The following is an 18,459-nucleotide window of genomic DNA, read 5'->3' as shown; positions in this document are numbered from 1 at the left end:
TTGGAACTCGCAGGGTTCGGTTTTAACCGTCAATGCACCGTAATTTGACAGCAAATATTTGTTTAAATACATCTGTACGGTTCCAGGAACTCTTGAATTGGGGTTTTATTTTTACCTGTCATATGCTGTGCGACTGACTCTAGCGGGACATTTTCGATTGGAAAAATTACTACATTGTAGTCCTGCGAGATGGAATTAGTTATGACTGCTATTTGTACTAGCGTTAGGAGCTTCTATATTGAAGGGAGACATAGAGAACAAAACAAAGATGGTGGTCGGTGAGTTGTTTTTCAGACGATGGCTGCTATTTTGCCCAGCAGTCATACTGCCGGTTGTAATGCATATATACTTAGAAACTGCAGCACTTTGACGAGACGCCAAGTAGTTTACCATTGTTTGTCTTTGTTGCAAACATTTTTGCTTCGCGGGGTAAGCAACTGTGCAATTGTGCATTGAACGAATTAACTGACTCGTTGCAGTCGTCACTCGTAAGTGCTTGCCGTTATGTTGAAGTATTCAGTTTCAAATGCTGTAGTGATATTCATTTGTTAGATATTTTCAAAGGAAAGCAATTCCAATAACGACAAAATAAGTCGGCGCAATTTTAGACTGACTTATTTCCAGGCGCCAGCTAATAAATTTCGTTGGTAATTCTATACATTTATCCGGTCATTTTTTTTTTCTATTTTAAGGAAAAAGCAATATTGGTCTCGTATGAATCCAACTAACCGAAAATCCAATATAAGGATTCCGCGTATGATGAGGTAAAACAAAATCCAGCACTATTGCACTCGAAGAATGTGTCTTATCTTTTTCCTAATTCTCTACGAACACATAAGTGTTTACCTTTCAAAATATGTAGTTTATCTTCCGATAAAAGATGAATAATCAACAAGGGAAAGCAGGAATCTGAATTCCATCACTTCCGGAAAATTAAATAATATTGATGAAAGAGATCTGTTCTGACGAATGATGAAGCGAAGAAGTGAAGGCAAGTAATAGTGATGAGTGCACCAAAGAATTCTTTCCGTAAACCAGACAGAACAGCTAAGAAGTGGAATTACGAAAACGCTGAAAGGTTTCTTAATGCACAAATGTGAACTGAGGAGGCGGTCATTATGAAAAATGATTTATATATGTTATATTATAACATTATTTTTTTATTTGTCGTACAAACCTATCCATTTTCTTACTGATTTCTCCATATTTTTATAAATAATAATAATCGGTTGTTGATTATATGTTATAAATTTCGAAGACATTAACTGCTCTGGTCATATGTTGCAGAATTAGTAAGTTTTGAATTCAATTTTTGGTAATTATATTTCTATTATATATCTAGAAACATTTGCATAAAAATTTACAAAAATGAAGAAATAATATTAATAATAATAATGTAAGGATTTCCAATTTTGTTCACAGTTTTTTCCTTTTTTTTTTAAATTTCTTTTCTTTTTACTTCTTTTAGTTTTCATTTTTCTTCTTTTTTTAATTTTCTTTTTCTTTTCTTTCGTTCTTTTTTTTTGGTGAATATCCTATTGTACTAATTTTATGTTTTTTAATTGGTGTTATTTTATGATATGCTATTTTCTATTCACTAAACACAGTTTTTGTTTGTGTGGAAGTAATGTTACCATCTGATTTCCACTTAAGTCTACAGTGTTACCATCCCGTGGTTTTACATCAAAATGTTGTAAGAGAGTTGCGAAATATAAGAATATCTCAACGTTCGCCATTTTCTCGCCTGGACAGGATCGTTTGCCTAAAAAAACATAGTACCAAATTAGGATTTTTAACTAATGTTTATGCAAGTTATAAATTCAAATGCTATTTGAGCTTAATAATAATATGTGTTCACGTTTAAGCATTGTATGAATTCCACGACAAGAGTGTTTCCTTTTAAAATTAATATACTCATTCTAACCTATACAAGTTTGTGTATATTTTGTCGGATTCACGTGGAAAGTGAAGTAATTAAATAAAAACAAGTTCAATTGCGTAATTGATGGTGTTGTGATATACCATATGACACACCAAAAAAAGAGTACTGAACTTTGACATCCCCCTTCATTACGCTGTGTTAGATATGCTGTTCGCCTCGATGCACATTAATAGAAAAGCACGATAGAGTCAATGACATGACCTTTAGCTCTAGCAATAGTTTGACGCTGGAAGAAAAGATGTTTATTGTTGAGTATTATTTTTTCCTGCAAAGTTAGTAGAACAAATGGTTCAAGAATGATCCAAGGAATGGGTTTTCCATCATGGGCATTTCCGCTCATTATGGAAATATTTTAGATTTCAGCAAAAAGCTTTTGTTCAGTTTCTTTGTATGAGTTTGCAACAATTTAAGGAAGTTTTGTTCACTGTCTTCTGGTCACTTCCTCGGGATCTCATTAAATATTCATGTTCTTCAGAATTACATTAATGATTTGATAATTCTGTCCTTCTATAGCAATTACGACCTGTTGTTTGATAGATTGAGTTTTTGGTCGTAGGTTAAGGTATTACAAACAAGTATCTACGAATTTGCGTAACCTTGTTAGTGATGTTATTGTCTTTGCTTCTTTTTATGCTCTCGGTCAGAGCCGGCGCTAGGGTCATTACCGCCCCCATGCAATTTCTATCTAAGCGCAGCTGTAACGATCCGGGAGTGTGTGGTTCTTTTACGATAATAAAAATTTAAATTATTTGAAATTTCTTAAATAAATATTGACAGAACAGCCACACGTTGGTTTGCTAAATGTAACGAACCGGGGGTGTTGACTAGGCAGGATAATCGTTAAAAACCAGAATATTCAAAAAATTCTCAAAAGTTAAAGCAAATTTTGATAAAGCCACTTCACTTTAATCGTTTAATATAATGATACAGAGATTATAGCCTTGTCATTGGCCCAAATCGTAAACAAAATTAAAATGAATTTTATTTAAAGTTACATTTTATTTGAACTAAAGTTTAAAAATTTCTTGCATTTTACAAGTTACTAAATCCTTAGTAACCTATAAAAAATTTTTAATAAGATATATGAGAAAATAAGAAAATAATTCACAAATGATTAGAACATTTAATATAAATATTCAAAAAATAACATCTTTACAGAATAACAGAAAATAAATTAAATTACATAAATATACTTGAAATTTTTTAAATTAAAATTTTAAGTTTTTGATTTCATATTCACAAAATTAGAAATAATGGACTTAACCTCTAATTCTTCGCATATATCATTTTCAATAGCTATTAGCGCCAAACTAAAAAGCCTTTTTTGTGACATACTTGTTCTTAAGTAGGTTTTAATCAATTTCAACTTGGAAAAGGAACGTTCACCGCTCGCTACACTAACAGGTAAGATTAATAGTATTCTTAAAATAATTGAAAAGTTAGGGAAAGATAAATTATTGGACACAATAAAATTAAGAATATCGAAAGGGCTTTTGAATATTTAAATTATCCTTCCGAAAAATATCCCGGAAAGCACATAACCCGTCATATAGTTCTATTGCATTTACATCATTATTGTTGCAGTCCTTCAAGAGAATCTCTAAATCGTCACAATTTTTTCGTAAATCTTCGTTGTTAATTTGTAGTAATCTATACAAGAAATTGCAATTATCATAATATGTTTTTAGCTGTTCAAAACGTTCTATTACTGAACACATTGCAATCTCTAGAAATGTATAAAACACATTCACTCTAAATTTATCTTCTGGCGATTGCGGCGTTTCGTCATGATGCTCGTAGTCCAATTGTCATGTCTTCTTTCGTCGTCGAACTTCTGTACCAGTTTTAAACTCTTGTTCTCCATTCATCTCTTCTCTTAGTTCTTTTGCCGTTTTTAGAACTTCTTTAAAATTTGTATCTGATCGATACTCTTGTAAGAATATTTTTAAGTTTTCGATAGATTCTAAAGCAAGTGTAATGTTGATATTTTTGTCTTGAAGCATTTTACTCACAACGTTTATTCTGTGAAGTAAATCATGCCAAGTTATAAGAGAGCAAATAATTTGTAGTCCTTTATTTGAGCACATAATGTTTGTGCTTCATTCTGAGTTTCTATATTAAAATTTTCATTATTTAAAATTTCAAAAAGTGCATCGTAAATTTCTCCTAACTGATATCGTAGAGGGCGGATTGCATTAATTTTACTTTCCCATCGCGTTTCTGATGGCTGTTTCAATGTTAAATTTTTTACGAGCTTTAAATGGATTGCCCAACGTTTGTAAGAGAATGAAAATAAATTTTATATTTCTTGAATAATTGCAAAGAAACTAATTGTATCTGCATTCACTTTGGCTTTTTACGTGCTATGAGCAGCACATACCACGTAAAAAGCGCGAGGATTTTTGTTCGAAAGCAAATTTTGGAGCCGATATTTTTTCTTTTTCATATTTGCTTCATTGTCATACCCTTGACCTCGTATGCCTTCAATGGGAATGTTCCAATTTTCCAGTTGGTCCATTATTGTTGCACATAAACCACGTCCTGTGGAATCTGATATATCTGCAAAACCTAAAAAGGTTTCTCTGATCTTGACAATTCCATTGTCACAGGAAACAAAGCGAATAATAATGGTCATGTGTTCTGTTTTACTTGCATCAGGTGTGCAGTCTAAAATTATGGAATAATATTTAGATTTGCGAATTGATAATAAAATTATATCCTAATTGCGTTACTTAAAGTTTCCAATATTTCATTTTGACTGTCTTTACTCAAATAGTCTACTCTATTGTTTTGTTGTAGGGCCCTTTCAACATGATTTTCCATAACGGGATCAATCATAGCAAACAGTTCGATTAATTTTAAAAAATTGCCGTTATTCCTTTCATATAATTTATCAGATGATTCGCGAAAATCTACATTTCGACTACCAAGGAATGTTATGATTTCAATCAAGCGTTCTGAAACACTCGACCGTTGTTTCTTTTCCATTTCATACACGCTTTGAGTCTGGAAATCAATAGTACTTTTTTTTTTTAATCAAGTTCCTTCCATTTTAAGAAATTTTTCATGTGAGTTAAACTAGTCTCATTTTAATGTTGTACTTACATTTCTAAAATCGTTATAACTTTCTACAATTAGTACGTGATTCAGTTGATTCAGTAGGTGCGACAAGTTTGCAACAAAAGCAAAAAACAGAATTTAAAGTTTCAGAATAAATGAGCCATGTTCTTGGCAAGAGCTCCCGTTTTCCATTTTTCTATTATAATACGTGTTACCAAATTTACGACCATATGTATCTGTGAAATATTTTATATTTTTATTTTGAAAAGGCCTCATTTCAATAAAACAACTCCTCATTTTTCATCAATATTTCCCCATTCACCTGGATCTTCTAAATTTGAAAAGACTAACAATGTGTTAGTTTCGTGGTCAGCTATAAATAAATCTTGTTGTAGTTGACTAAATCCTAACTATTTTCACTTAAATTATGTTCAATTATCTTGTTCAATAGTTGCAATAGTACTTTCATGTAAACTAGCTGATGTGCACGGTTATTCGACTCTGATTTCTGATGTATCGAGTTGATTACAATCTGCATCAGAATATTTTAATATTTTAACAAATTTATTAAGAGCTCCAGTTTGTTTCTTAATATCTACTTCTATCGCAGCATGACGCTTATGATTTTGTGCACCGAATAACTTTTTTTAATTTTTCATTCCACTTCTATTTTATACCCACAAGAAATTATTACACAACACGACACAGAGACGAAATAACAGTCGGCACTGCTCTACTGTCAGTAGCCTACTGAGATGTGTAATATATGACTGGTTAACTAGCAACAAACGTTTTGTACGAAAATTCGTTTCTGCGCATAAAAACCGTTCACCGTTTCACATTAGATAGATTGCAGTAGACACAACATTCTGCAGGCAAGCATTTAGCCTGCTCTAGCTGCAAAATTGTAAACAGCTGGCTGATCAAAGAGGCGGCAATATACTTTTATTTTATTATTTTTATTCGGTGTATCCGGCCTTATTTATTTTGATATTGATCATTCTAAGATTTTTTGTTTTTATAATAAAATTTTGTTTCTTAAAAATTAACTTATGAACCGTTCCCTGACGGCGAAGCTCCCATTGTATCAGCGCCCGAATGCACCGCATGCTCCGCATGGCCGCTTCCGCTGGACCTGCTGTCGGTGTTGGATAATGATGCACGTCTGGTAATCTTTGTACAAACTACACTTGATTTCATGCATAGTAACTTCTTTATAGTGTAATTGTCTCCTACAAAACATTATATCTTATACAGGGTGTTCGGGATAAATTTGACATATTTATAATTAATTATATTTTTCCGTAAGTTACATGTATTAACACACACTTCTCTTCATTTAAAAGTTTGGACCCTTCTTCATTCATATACAAGATGTCAGAAAGGATGGATAGCTGGAACCCACCTGAATCATGGAAGAGAATAACTTGTATCATGATGATTCGAGCCCGCCATCAAAATAAGGATATTACGACTGCTGCCCAATGCTCCCTGAATACAGTAAAAACAATCAGGCATGAACTAGAGACTTGCAATGGTGACTACGAGGATGTAGCAAGAAGAAAGATCCCTAGCAGACGATCTGATTGCGTTCGTACAGCAGAATTCCTCGCAAATCTGCAGGAACAGGTGTTGAAGAACCCTGGCATTGGAATTCGGGCTTTGTTCGTGGAGTTGCTAACTGTAGTCAAGCCCTGGATAACAAAGGTAGCCAATGGTAGGCCGTATGTATGGCAGCAGGATTCGGCCCCTTGCCACACCTCTGGGAAAAGTCAAAAATGGTTGTCTGAAAATTTCTACGACTTCACCAGTCCAAATGTTTGGCCTCCAAACTCCCCAGACCTTAACCCCATGGATTATTTTGTATGGGGCGCAGTTGAAAAAGACACCAATTGCACTTCCAGTAATACAAAAGCCCAGTTAATGGATAAAATTAAAACAGTTTTTGCGGCCCTTCCCAGGGAGACTGTAACATCAGCTTGTTCGAGGTTCCGAAGCAGAATTGAAGCTGTGATCGATGCTAATGGTGGTTATTTTGAGTAAATCTTGTTGATAGTATTGTACCTAACTCTGCCTGTAATGTTTTTTGTCAATTCATTAAATTTAATAGATACAAAGAAGATTTTCTTTTTCCTTACGAAACTGTCAAATTTATCCCGAACACCCTGTAGATAATGTTTTGTAGGAGACACTTTAACTTCTACCCTATCACTTTAAGATTTTAGCAACGAAGTGTGCATATTTTCTTTTTATAGAATAAATCCCTTTTTGTATTTTATTACACGGTGATTTTTTTAAATTTTATTTATTTAAATAAATTGGCAATTAATAAAATATCACCAAAGAAATCTTAAATGAGATTAAAATAACAATGCACATAGTACAATGTACATTGCACTATGTTCATTAAGCTATTCAACTAGCCTATTGTATGTCGTTAAGCAAAGAATTAAAATATTTAATATGCGATGAATTAATGGATACAAAGAATTCAATAGCACTTCTTGGCCAAATATGATTTCTTAAACCGAATATCTTAAACCTACGTACAATGCTTCTGTAATGAATAATATAGTTTCTCGGAAATTTACTTACCCATCGAAAATGGAATAAAATATTCTGGCTTTACCACAGATTTTCCATCTGATGTTAAAAACCTGTCTGGAATAAATTCATCTGGATTTTTCCAAAGCTTTGGATCATGGTGAATCGCCCAGAGGTTGGTAACAATAACTGCGCCCTCAGGAATATCGTAGCCTCCAATTGTTGTATCTTCGTTAGCACTAAATATTATAAAGAAATCCGAAGAATATGTAGATCGGTTAAATGTGTCCTATAGGTTGTTTAATATTATAAGCAGTAGTATTAGTAATAGTAATACTAGTGGTAGTAAAGATTAGTTATAATTCATCAAAATCAAAACTGACAAACATCAAAATTCCAACTGACTAATACGTTAAGCCATTTTTTTTGCCTAATACTTTTTCAGAAAACCATAAGATTAAAAAACAGTGCTGCTTATCTCTTTGAATTCGATCTGTATTTGGCGAATATCTGAGGGACGAATATACAATTCAACGCTCTACATTCTATACCTCATGTCAGCCATGTTTCCTAATAAAATACATTATTGTCGTCTGAACAACGTAGGAATAGGATTTATTATGTTCTGTTCCTGCTCTGAAGATGAGGTGACCTTTCAACCTTCTGAATAATTTAGGTATGGGCTTATTTAGGTCCTGTACCTGCTCTGAAGATGAGGGTGATCTTTTCATCTTAATCTTGGACGTCCACTATCTCTTCTTCATGTACGTTTATATTCTAGTGCTAATTTAGGAATCCTATTATTCTTCATTCTTTCAATGCGTTGTAACGAATTTTCTTATAATGTTTATCTATCTGGTATTCTTCTATTTCTTGTATGATAATTTTTGTAAAATTCATTATAACGTGAAATTATTTTCGTATAATATGTGGAGGAGCTTACTTTCCGCATTTTGGGTATTGCATATTGTTTCTCGATATCTCGTATTAAACTCCTCAGCCCTTTCTTGGAACAGCCTTTTCGGCCATATAAAGAATAATGACAATGAGTTGTTCTTCATTTAAACTAATAAATACAAACTTTAAGGAATAAGGAAAGCTAGTATGTAAATTATGTCTGAAATGTGAATTGCCACTACATTCTACTTTGTATCAAATCTCATTTAAGATAACATATTTATTATATCTTGTATAACAAAGACTTACAAATTTACACATTTACATAAAAAATAAAATGAAATAAAAAAATCTTAGGCTTTCGCAGCTTGAATAATGATTAAGTTACTTTAATCTGTTACTTTGAAGAGTTTAGAAATTATTTGAGGCAAAACGGATGATGTGAATTTTGTGCATTGCAAAGAACAAAGGAATAAAGCAGTTCAACACCATAAAGAATATACGGAAGTGATTGGAATCATACAACTGGGCACTTCAGATTACTCTGAAAAATGTGTAATGTAACTCAAGTTGAAACATTAATATTATCATAAAGGATACTCAGCAGCACGAGATCATCTGATTAATTGAGAGAATCCGATTGCCTAAGGTATAGAGTATTCTACATGTATGAGTACTCTATCAATTCTTGAATTGCATAAGCATGGCATATTATACGCCCTTTTGAGTAATACGTACGACTATTAGAGTTGCACGGATATACGAACAATCAGAGGAGACGTTCTGTGATAAAAATTGTGTTTGGAAATCTCTTCCCTTTTTATTTAAATAGGTGCAAGAAGTTGGTTGTTTTACATACCATATACTACTGACTACAGAACTTTATGAATTGAGTTCGCTAATTTTGAATATCTGTTTGTTCCCTATTCGCATATTTCTAGTTTTGAATTCTCTAGATCAATTTATATTGGTCTTCTCCATGAAATTAATTTGGAAAGGAAGTACAAACAAATCTACAGCTTACGTAAAAGGAACACGATATAGTTGCCAAAGTAATCACTTCTGTCCAAATTATGTAAAATTATTTGCATTCCAAAAGGGGTTCTTTAAGAACTCGTATGTGATTTCATATAATAATGTACCTCCAACTTATAAAGAGATCAACAATAGTTCAAAATTTTTTAAACTTTTCTTTATCGCTCTTAGTAAAATATGCTTTATTTAAACTTCTTTTAATTATATTAATTATCTCTTCCTTTAATTAATGATAAAAATATAATTTACGATACAGATTAATAGTGATTTTTAGTTAGTTTTGAATCAACTTACACCCTGAAGATATTCAATGGAGCGAGGGTTTTCCATCGCATAACTTCCAGTATTGTCGAATAAGTATAAGGCAATTTCGAACGGTCTTCGTAAGAAGGCATCTTTTCTGTTCCTATTGTTGAATCGATTTCATCCTGAACACGGCGTTGGACTTCTGGGTATGCTGCCATTACTAATAGACACCATAAGAGAGTTGTCTTTGTAGTGTCACTTCCAGCTGCATAAAACACCTGAACATTCCCCAGAAGCATATATTCTGAAAGACAAATCTAATAAAATCATGCTTAAAATAAAAGAAATTAATACGATGACTGTATATGTAGAATGAATTCATTAATATATATGTGCCCATATTAACCGTGGTACTCTGCGAGACGGAGCACACCGTTATATACAGGGAATTTTTTCAGCCGGAACGGTTCAGAACGCGTTCCAGTAGAGGTTTAGGAACTTTAATGGTCCCTAAACACATATTTAATGAGTATTTCGAAACTAGGACTGCCTCCATTTTAAATTCTCAGTTATGGTCGTTGACAACGTAAATCAAAGGTCATCTTTGGTTCATCAATCTAGTGCTGCCATCTTGTGTTGTTGACACTGAACCTCAAAGATCGACGTTTTCGATTAGAATCGACAGTCGGCCGGAAGTTCCGGTAATTATCGAAGGCGGACATTCTATGTGTACAAGTATACAAGAAGACGTTCTCTACGAACGTAGAGGGGCTTTTACAACGTGGATGAGTGAGGTCAAAGTGTTTCGTGGAAGTTTCACCAGTTTTACGCGATGAACAGTAAATTAACACAATTTTTCTCTTCCGCTCCTGCAACTAAAAAGTTAAAGCTCGAGAATAGCAAGTATAGTGATTGGCCAAAAACAGACGCGATAGATAGTGATACAAAAATTGGAGGGATAAAACGCGTGGGTGCTACGGTTGCTACAACAAATACACGAGTAAAGAGCCACAAGAAGATCTGCCTGACTGTTGGACTCTAGACCAAAGAGCTGTTTTCTAATAGAAATTAATGGCTCTCGGTGGAGAATAAAAACATTGGCTGTAAAATATGTAAGGAAGTCGCAAGTTTGGGAGTAGAAAGGAATAATCAAGGTATCAATATTTCAAAGCCATTGGCAAATATTCAAATTTTTCATTTCGATAAGAATAAAAAAGATCAAATGACTTCACTACGTAAAAAAATTCACGATCATAAGAACAGTTCAGCTCACATTGCCTACCGCTAAAATTATAGAATCTGCAAAAGAACAAAAATTGGAGGTAGCTTATTCAAAAGCATTTAAAAATGAAAAAGAAGTCATTTGTAGAATCTTCAGAACAGCATATAAAGTCGCAAAGAAAGCCCAGGTTTCAAATGACTTTGAATCAGAAATGGACCTCCAAGAATTGAATGGCAGTGACCGGGGTCGAATTTTACATTCTACAAATGCTTGTGTGAATTTAAGAAATCATGTTGGAACTTAAATGAAAACAAAATCCTTTTTAAAAAAATAATAGAGTCAAACTGTGAGATTTCCATTTTAATTGACGAAAGCACCACTATTAGCCAGTTGTCATTAATAATATATGTATGCACAATGCTAACTACTATGGAGCAACACCAGTATTTTTATGGACATTGTAGAGTTAGAAAATATATCCGCACAAGGTATTTTCCATAGCTTGATGAATACCCTTAATGGATTGGGGTTTCATGATGATTATTTGAAAAAATATCTTGTTGCAATTGCCTGTGATGTTGGCTATGAAAAACGTGAGTAGTGGCTTTGATTAAGGAACGCTATCCTCGCATTTTGGTTTGGCATTCTGCCATTCATAGACTCGAGCTCTCTGTTGGCAGCGTTGTAAAATGAAAATTGTATTTGAAAGTGAATGCATGTTACTGAGGCTTCCAACGAAAGAGAGTGTGTGGAGTAATCGTCAATGATATATACACACAGCTTCACGCACAATATGATGACTATGAATTTCTTCATAATTTTATATAAAGATCACAGCGGACGTCTCTTGCTGAAAATCGATGTAGATTGTATCCTGTTGATCTGACAGTTGACTATGGCATGACCTGCTTGTTGATACTTGTTCATTGCAGTGTGAGTGCCTCTGGATCATCTTCTGGTCCCTAAACTAAATGAGTGATCTCAACGTAAAGTGAAGAGTTGGAGTTGGACCTTTGGAAAAGTATTACAAGTGATTTAATTTATTTTTTGAGAATAGTTTCTTCTCTTCCTCTTCATCACAGAGAAGAGATATAGTAAACAACAGGCAATCACGGGAGTTCAGAGTATATATGTTAAGGTAGCAGAACTGGTTCTCATTGTTATGTTGAGATTTCTGTCTACAAGAGTCATGTAGTAACATAGGGTTCCAATTAATGAGCAATATTCTGCACTGGGAAGATCACAGCCAGGGTTCCTGTTCTAAGAGTTAAAGACGTACAACACCAAGTTGTGGCTGGAAACTTGTATTGTCAGTATGTGAGGCTGACATGAATTATAATACCAAAGCACTAAGAGTTAGTTTTATGAATTAAAATCCGGAGGTATAGACGTTGATTTTTAGTTTACTAAGAACCTCGTCATTTATAGATGGAAAACTGAAATGACATTTTTGCTGGGAGTTAACGGATTGCCTAAGCGTCAATTTGGTCTTGCAGTGAGCTCAAATCCTTAGGCAGTGTTTCCTCCAGGTATTAAAATTATTGGCTTGGGTAGCGATTACTGTGTTATTAGCTTTCATCAACTGGAAGAATATCACTGATTTGCAAGTTTAATAAAGCTGAAGGGAGGACACATTCTTTTGGGAAATCTTTTTTTGGATAAATGTTTCCCTATTTTCTGATTTGAAATGCACCCTTATTTTCCTAGTGCGGTGCATTTCTTGTAGTATTTTTAAATTCTTTTTGGCGGTTTATTATTCTGCTGGATGTATAGTGTAAATCATTCTTCCATATGGTGTCATATGCTGATGTTAGGTCTATGAAGTCAGTACCTGTTTTTAAACGTTTTACGTGTTCAATTATTATATGTGTTTGTGAAGGAGAGAATCTGATCGAAGGATCTTTTCCACGTCTAAACGAGACACATTCAAATCCTGACATGGGCATTAATGTTTATAACTTACTAACCGAAGGGGATTGAATTTATCTAGTGATGTGAGACACCACATTGCTTACTAGAAGTCTCAAGTAGCTTGAAAAACTTCTATATTAAGTCTGAAGACTTATTTATAGATAAGTGTCCAAATTATTGAAAAAATAAATTAAAACTACATAAATTTAATAAAAGTAGAAAAATATCCAAAGCACTCCCTTCTTGCTAATATTCTTTGGGCTTTCAATATTAATCAAGTTGATTACAATCATTTAACAGTTTAAAACATTAATCATTTTATAGGCATGCGCGTCAGAAATATTTATAAACGGTAGAAATTTGTTCTGAAGTTATTTGTTAGTCTTTAAATATTTTGTTTTAAAATGTATCACAAGAAACATTTTTATAGTGCCTTCCCTGTTCAGCATTTAAAAATTTATGCTACCTAAATTTTATACCTGTGTGAGCACATATATTCAGAACTGACCTGAAAAGGAATTATCTGGGTCATTTTTCCTTTTTTTCATTTCAACAAGATAACCTTCGATGTAGTTGCAAACGTCATCCTCATTCAAATTCTTTCGATGTGCCTCTACTTGATCGCTGGGGAAAAAAAGTTAAAATTTGCTTTTCGACTATATGAGTTATGCTATTAAGAGAAATACATAGAGAAACTAAAGCAAGCATTTTATAAACATAAACAAATATTTAACAAAGAGAAACAAGTTTTAAGCTGGATATATAAACAGTAATTGTGTAATAATAATCGCACTTATAAATACTGCTTTTATTACTATTTTATCAAAGTGAAAATTTCTATTAAAGACTGTACAATGATATCTGCAGTTTCTAGTAATAAACGTCATTGCTGCTTTGACAACTTCACATGAAAGGTTTGATATGTAACGATAGGTTGCATATCAAATACAACAAAGCAATAATATGTAACGAATGATTACATATCATTCGTTTCATATCATTGCATATCATTTGTTTTATATCAATGCATATGATTACTATCGAAAAAGCAAGTTAATTATTAGTAAGACATGCTTCCTTTCCACGTTTTCTTGTCCTGTAGTAAGTACAAAGTTGATAACTCGGAGTACTTACTTTGATCCTATTCTCTTCCAGGATGTTGAGAAAATAGGAATGGTTTAGTCAGGATTTTTTAATACTGCAATTAGTTATTTAATGTAACTTGAGGCAATTTCTGAATAATATTATTATTTTGACTGTTGGAAATCTGTCGAATGTGTTAAGTTTTATGTATAAATACGGTTTGCTGCATTGGCATTTGGTAAATCTTTGTTCGATTTCGAATTATATTTAATTTAGTATTATCTTGTTTAATTTATTAAACAGTTTTTATCCTCGTACTATACAAACTCATGTTGGGTTTCATGTTGTACTTTCCGCTCTTGAAAGTAGCGATTACAGGCTGGTCAATATTAAGCACAGCAATTACCATTTTAACTTACTACTATTTTACAGTTGATGTATAGATTTCTCTTTTATTTTAAATTTCACGTGTTTCGTTTAGTTATTGTATGCACGGCTTTGATAACATGAGCTGTTTCATGAATAATTAACATTTTATTTCTAGATATTCTTAAATTATTACAATATCTCTTGATCTCCCTAACTACACAAAGGCTATTATACTTTTATATGAAGGACAAAATATTTATGATTATTATATGTTTGTAGTTTCTTTCTTCTGAAATTCTACAAAGTTTGAAATTCTACGAAATGATTAAAAGATCACTCTTAATGGTGCATCAATGGTGCATTGACGAGGCAATATTAGGAAATAGAATAGTACAAAGAAAAAGTGAAAGAAATCTGTACATACATAGATAAATTGAAATTCAACTACTCTATACAACGTAGCAATAATATCAATAGCATTTGTTAAACATCTGGAAAGCTAAGACAAAACGCCAATTCCACCTCAGAAAGCAATTATCTGTAGGGACATTTTACGACGGTATCTACTGATTTCCAGGTCTTTGGATAAAGGCCAAATTGAGTGATTTGCGACACAGATTTAATTTTGTTGTTTCATCTTTCTTGTTACTGTTTGACTGTGAGCTCTTTAACTGAATTCATAGCCAAAGGGATAACAGTAGTAAAATGTTACTAATAGCTGATTAAGAAAATATATCGTTGAATTTTGTTACAGACAAAGCTATCAATTGAAGGAGATGGAATGCGCCTCCAAATATTCTTATAAGTTTGATGGATCTCAAACTATTATTATACTGCGAGACTTTAATTTTATTGACATCGATTTCGTCCATGCTCTCAAGAAGTTGAATTTATTCAGCTTTGCGTGACACCTTCTTTAAGTAGCATGTGACAAAGGGAAGAACCCTAGGACAGAGTGTGTGTGTTGGTTATACTGAGAAAACAAATTTCATTTAAATAGTCTGTGATTATTCTGTGAGCATGCATTACTGACCTAATAAGTGGCCAAGTGAATGAATATTCCACTCAGAATATGTTACGCGTTAAACTACAAAACAGGTGATTATAATACTTAAAGAAACTGCTAAATAACATATTACTATACTGTATAATAGAATGTTGATATATTAATTACTATATTATTATTATTAATATATGATAGATTACCACTATATAATAAAGAAGATTCTACTGTGGAAAAAATGGATGAATATTTTGTGGTATTAGAGAATTCAACAGGCTCAATTAAAACGGAAAACTTGGTTTTTGTTAGAGACCTAAATAGCAGAGTATACTAAATGATTACCAGGTATAAAGAAATGTTTTGGAAAAAAATACATAAAAGCGCAAAGCTAATAATAATGATAAAAGCCTGCTGGATTTCTTTTCACGACATCAATTAGTTATTACTAACACCATGTTCCAAAATAAAAATGTGCACAAATTCACATGGAGTGAATATGCAAGAAATACGAAAAGTCTTGTTGACTTTGTTATAGTTGATAGCGATGTTTTCCCAATGGTTCACGACTCAAGAGTATACAGAGGATTTGAAATTGGGTGTGATCCATATTTCGTTTTGAGCAGCATAAAACTGAATTTCATATTGAAAATTAGAGTCTATAAGAAAGTTATAAAACGAATAAGGAATGAGGAGGCAGCTTTAAGAGCTGAACTGTAGACGCAAATATAGAAATATGATCGAAGCAAAAATGATAGAATTTGAAACAAGAACCAAAAATTGGAGGATATTCAGCAACAAATCCTAAAGAAAACATTGAATATTTCAGCAAGAGAGAGAGAGAGAGAGAGAGAGAGAAAGAGAGAAAGAGAGACATGTGGTAGGGTTGTCTATAAGGATAGAAAAATTGTAACTCCATGGTGGACTCAGGAAGTTAAAAAGGCAGCGAAGGAAAAGAAGAAAGTATATCGAAAGTTCCTGGCAAGTAAGTCAGTTTGTGCTCTTAGAGAACAATGTAAGAGAGCGAAGCCTTTAAAACTAGCTAAACAAAAGTAATGGATAGACTTTGATAAGAACATAGAAAATAAATATTAAGAAGGTGGAAAATATTCTGAAGGCTATTGAAAAACCTAAGAAAAAGAGGAAAAAGTACAGTAAAAGGCACCACAGATGATAAAGGTGATATGAAAACTAAAATAAAGTCTGTGAGTCTTATTTTGTCTATTCCTGGAGTGGTCTTTGGTTTTATTTGTAGGATTGTTTATTTCAGTTCATGTTTTGTTACGGGTAGAAAGAACATCGTTTGTTGTTTACTTTCTGTGGGTAGTTTTTTGGTGATCGATGGTAGTTTGTCTTTTTTGAGTTGTGTGATGTTGTTTGTGAAAGCATGGTTGAATGAGTCTGCTAGTTCCTCTTGGTTTGAGTCCTGCCCGAAGCTTTCTGCAATAAAATCTTGTGCTGAAGTTTTATTTTTTCGAGTTACTACTTTGTTGAGTGTAGCCCATGTTTGCTTAATGTTGTTGTTATATTCCATGAATTTTTGGAAGTAGTAACGTCTTTTTTTGTCCTACGAATTTTCGTTGTTAATTGATTTCTTGTTTATTTTGTATAAGGTTTGTAAATGTGTGTTACTGCGTGAGTTTTTAAGTTTTTTTCTATAGCTTTTCTTTTACAGTAATAGTATTTAGTATGTCGTCATTTATCCATGGATTGTTGTCTGTTTGTCGCCTCGTTTGTGTAGGTTTTGTTGCTTTTTTGTATATTTCTGTGAACTTTACTTGAAAATTCTCGTATAATGTTACAGGATCATTTATTTTAAGTAGGAATTTGCAGTCTGCATTTTTTACTTGGTTATCGACAATGCTCATTAGTATGATCGAGTTTTGTCGACTTTTGCGGTGGTGGTAAGGGTGGGTAGGAAACGTAATAAAACGAAGTTGAGACAAAGTAGTGATCTGCAAGTTTGACGTTAATTACCGATGATGTATATTTATGGATGAAAGCCCGTATGTCGATATGATCAATGCATGATTTTGTTAGTGATTTATTTAGTATTTCTTCTCTTGTTGGGGAGTTAATGGTAGGGTTTATGTTGTACTGACTTTGTATATCTAGATAAGTGTTAGTGGTTGAAGAGGCGTGGTCAAGCGTATTTATGTTAATGTCTCTTATTAGGATGAGCCTGCGTGTTGTACGGTGATCGATGCCGCTTAGCCATGTTTCTAACTCGTGAAGAAAACTAAGGGGATTACTATCTGGAGTCTGAGGTCTGTATATTGTGTTTATTGTGAATTTGGTACTATTGTGACTATTTGTGATTTCCAAAATTAGTGTTTCCGCATGTTCGAAGTAGTGAGTTTGTTTTTCAGTCACATTGTATTTTTCTTTGATAAATGCCACAATGCCACCTCCTCTTTCTCTTTTGTTTATAGTTTAGGTGTAGATTTGATAATTATTTATGTTGTATGCGTAAATTTCTGTGTGGTTTATTGCAAATTCGGTCAGTATTAGCGTATCTATGTTTATCATGGTATAATTGAGCTGTGTTATCAATGTAAGCCAGTGTTTTTTATACTTCTTATGTTTGTGTGTATGATTGTGAAGTTGGTGTTGGTGGAAATATTGTCTGACCATTTCTTCAAAGATCAAAGACCTTTAAGTTTATGTTGTATGACTGGATATGTTCGCGTATGTTTGAAATTTCCATTATATAGTTTTTAAATGAGTTCTAATCTTATTCTTAAGCATGTAAAGAGTTAGTGTTTTATATTGGTAGGCTGTGTAAGTCGGATTCACATGTAATTATGTATACTCGGGTGTTTTCATTCTTTCTCAAAAATATTTCAATCGGAATTCCTTGTCCATAAGAACTCGTTGTTTTTCTCTGTTTTTATCTTCCTTGCTCGGTATAGAAGATTTTTGAAGTATGGAGTCAGGTGTTCCTTTTTATAGATTGGTGTTGGGAGTTTCTTATCATTTAGAATCGTTGTTGTCGGCCTTGTTTTCTTGCTTGCTGTAAGAATGGAGTCTCTCAGATTTCTATTGTTAAAACGAGCGATGATTGGTGGTGGTCTCTCTTTGTAGTTTTGTGGGCCTCGGTTGATATAGGTGCTATCTCTGGTTGCGATTTGAATTCCAATTTTGCTGCCG

At 33.1% G+C, this 18,459-nt stretch overlaps 1 protein-coding gene across 2 annotated transcripts in view; it reads right to left on the bottom strand.

The window, feature by feature from the left end:
- Positions 1–1,196: 1,196 nt before the first annotated feature.
- Positions 1,197–18,459, bottom strand: part of LOC150101496 (cytochrome P450 2J2-like) — a 31,310-nt gene continuing 14,047 nt past the window's right edge. Inside the window, exons 5-8 of one of the 2 annotated variants that reach the window (XM_090400473.1) lie at positions 13,366–13,481; positions 9,773–9,944; positions 7,598–7,785; positions 1,197–1,762 (exon numbers count right to left, since the gene is read on the bottom strand). In XM_090400473.1, the coding sequence (XP_090256599.1) occupies positions 1,584–1,762; positions 7,598–7,785; positions 9,773–9,944; positions 13,366–13,481 (655 nt within the window). In that variant the 3' untranslated portion in view covers positions 1,197–1,583. Of the gene's footprint in view, positions 1,763–7,597; positions 7,786–9,772; positions 10,029–13,365; positions 13,482–18,459 lie in introns of both variants that reach the window. The other variant, XM_090400472.1, reaches the window with a different exon arrangement.

Source organism: Typopeltis vanoorti, chromosome 11 (assembly GCF_054136105.1).
Source record: "Typopeltis vanoorti isolate ZY-2024b chromosome 11, IOZ_Tvanoo_1.0, whole genome shotgun sequence".
Classification (NCBI taxonomy): Eukaryota; Metazoa; Arthropoda; class Arachnida; order Uropygi; family Thelyphonidae; genus Typopeltis; species Typopeltis vanoorti.
Note: the sequence above shows the minus strand (reverse complement) of the source record. Positions and strands in the feature narration are given on the sequence as shown.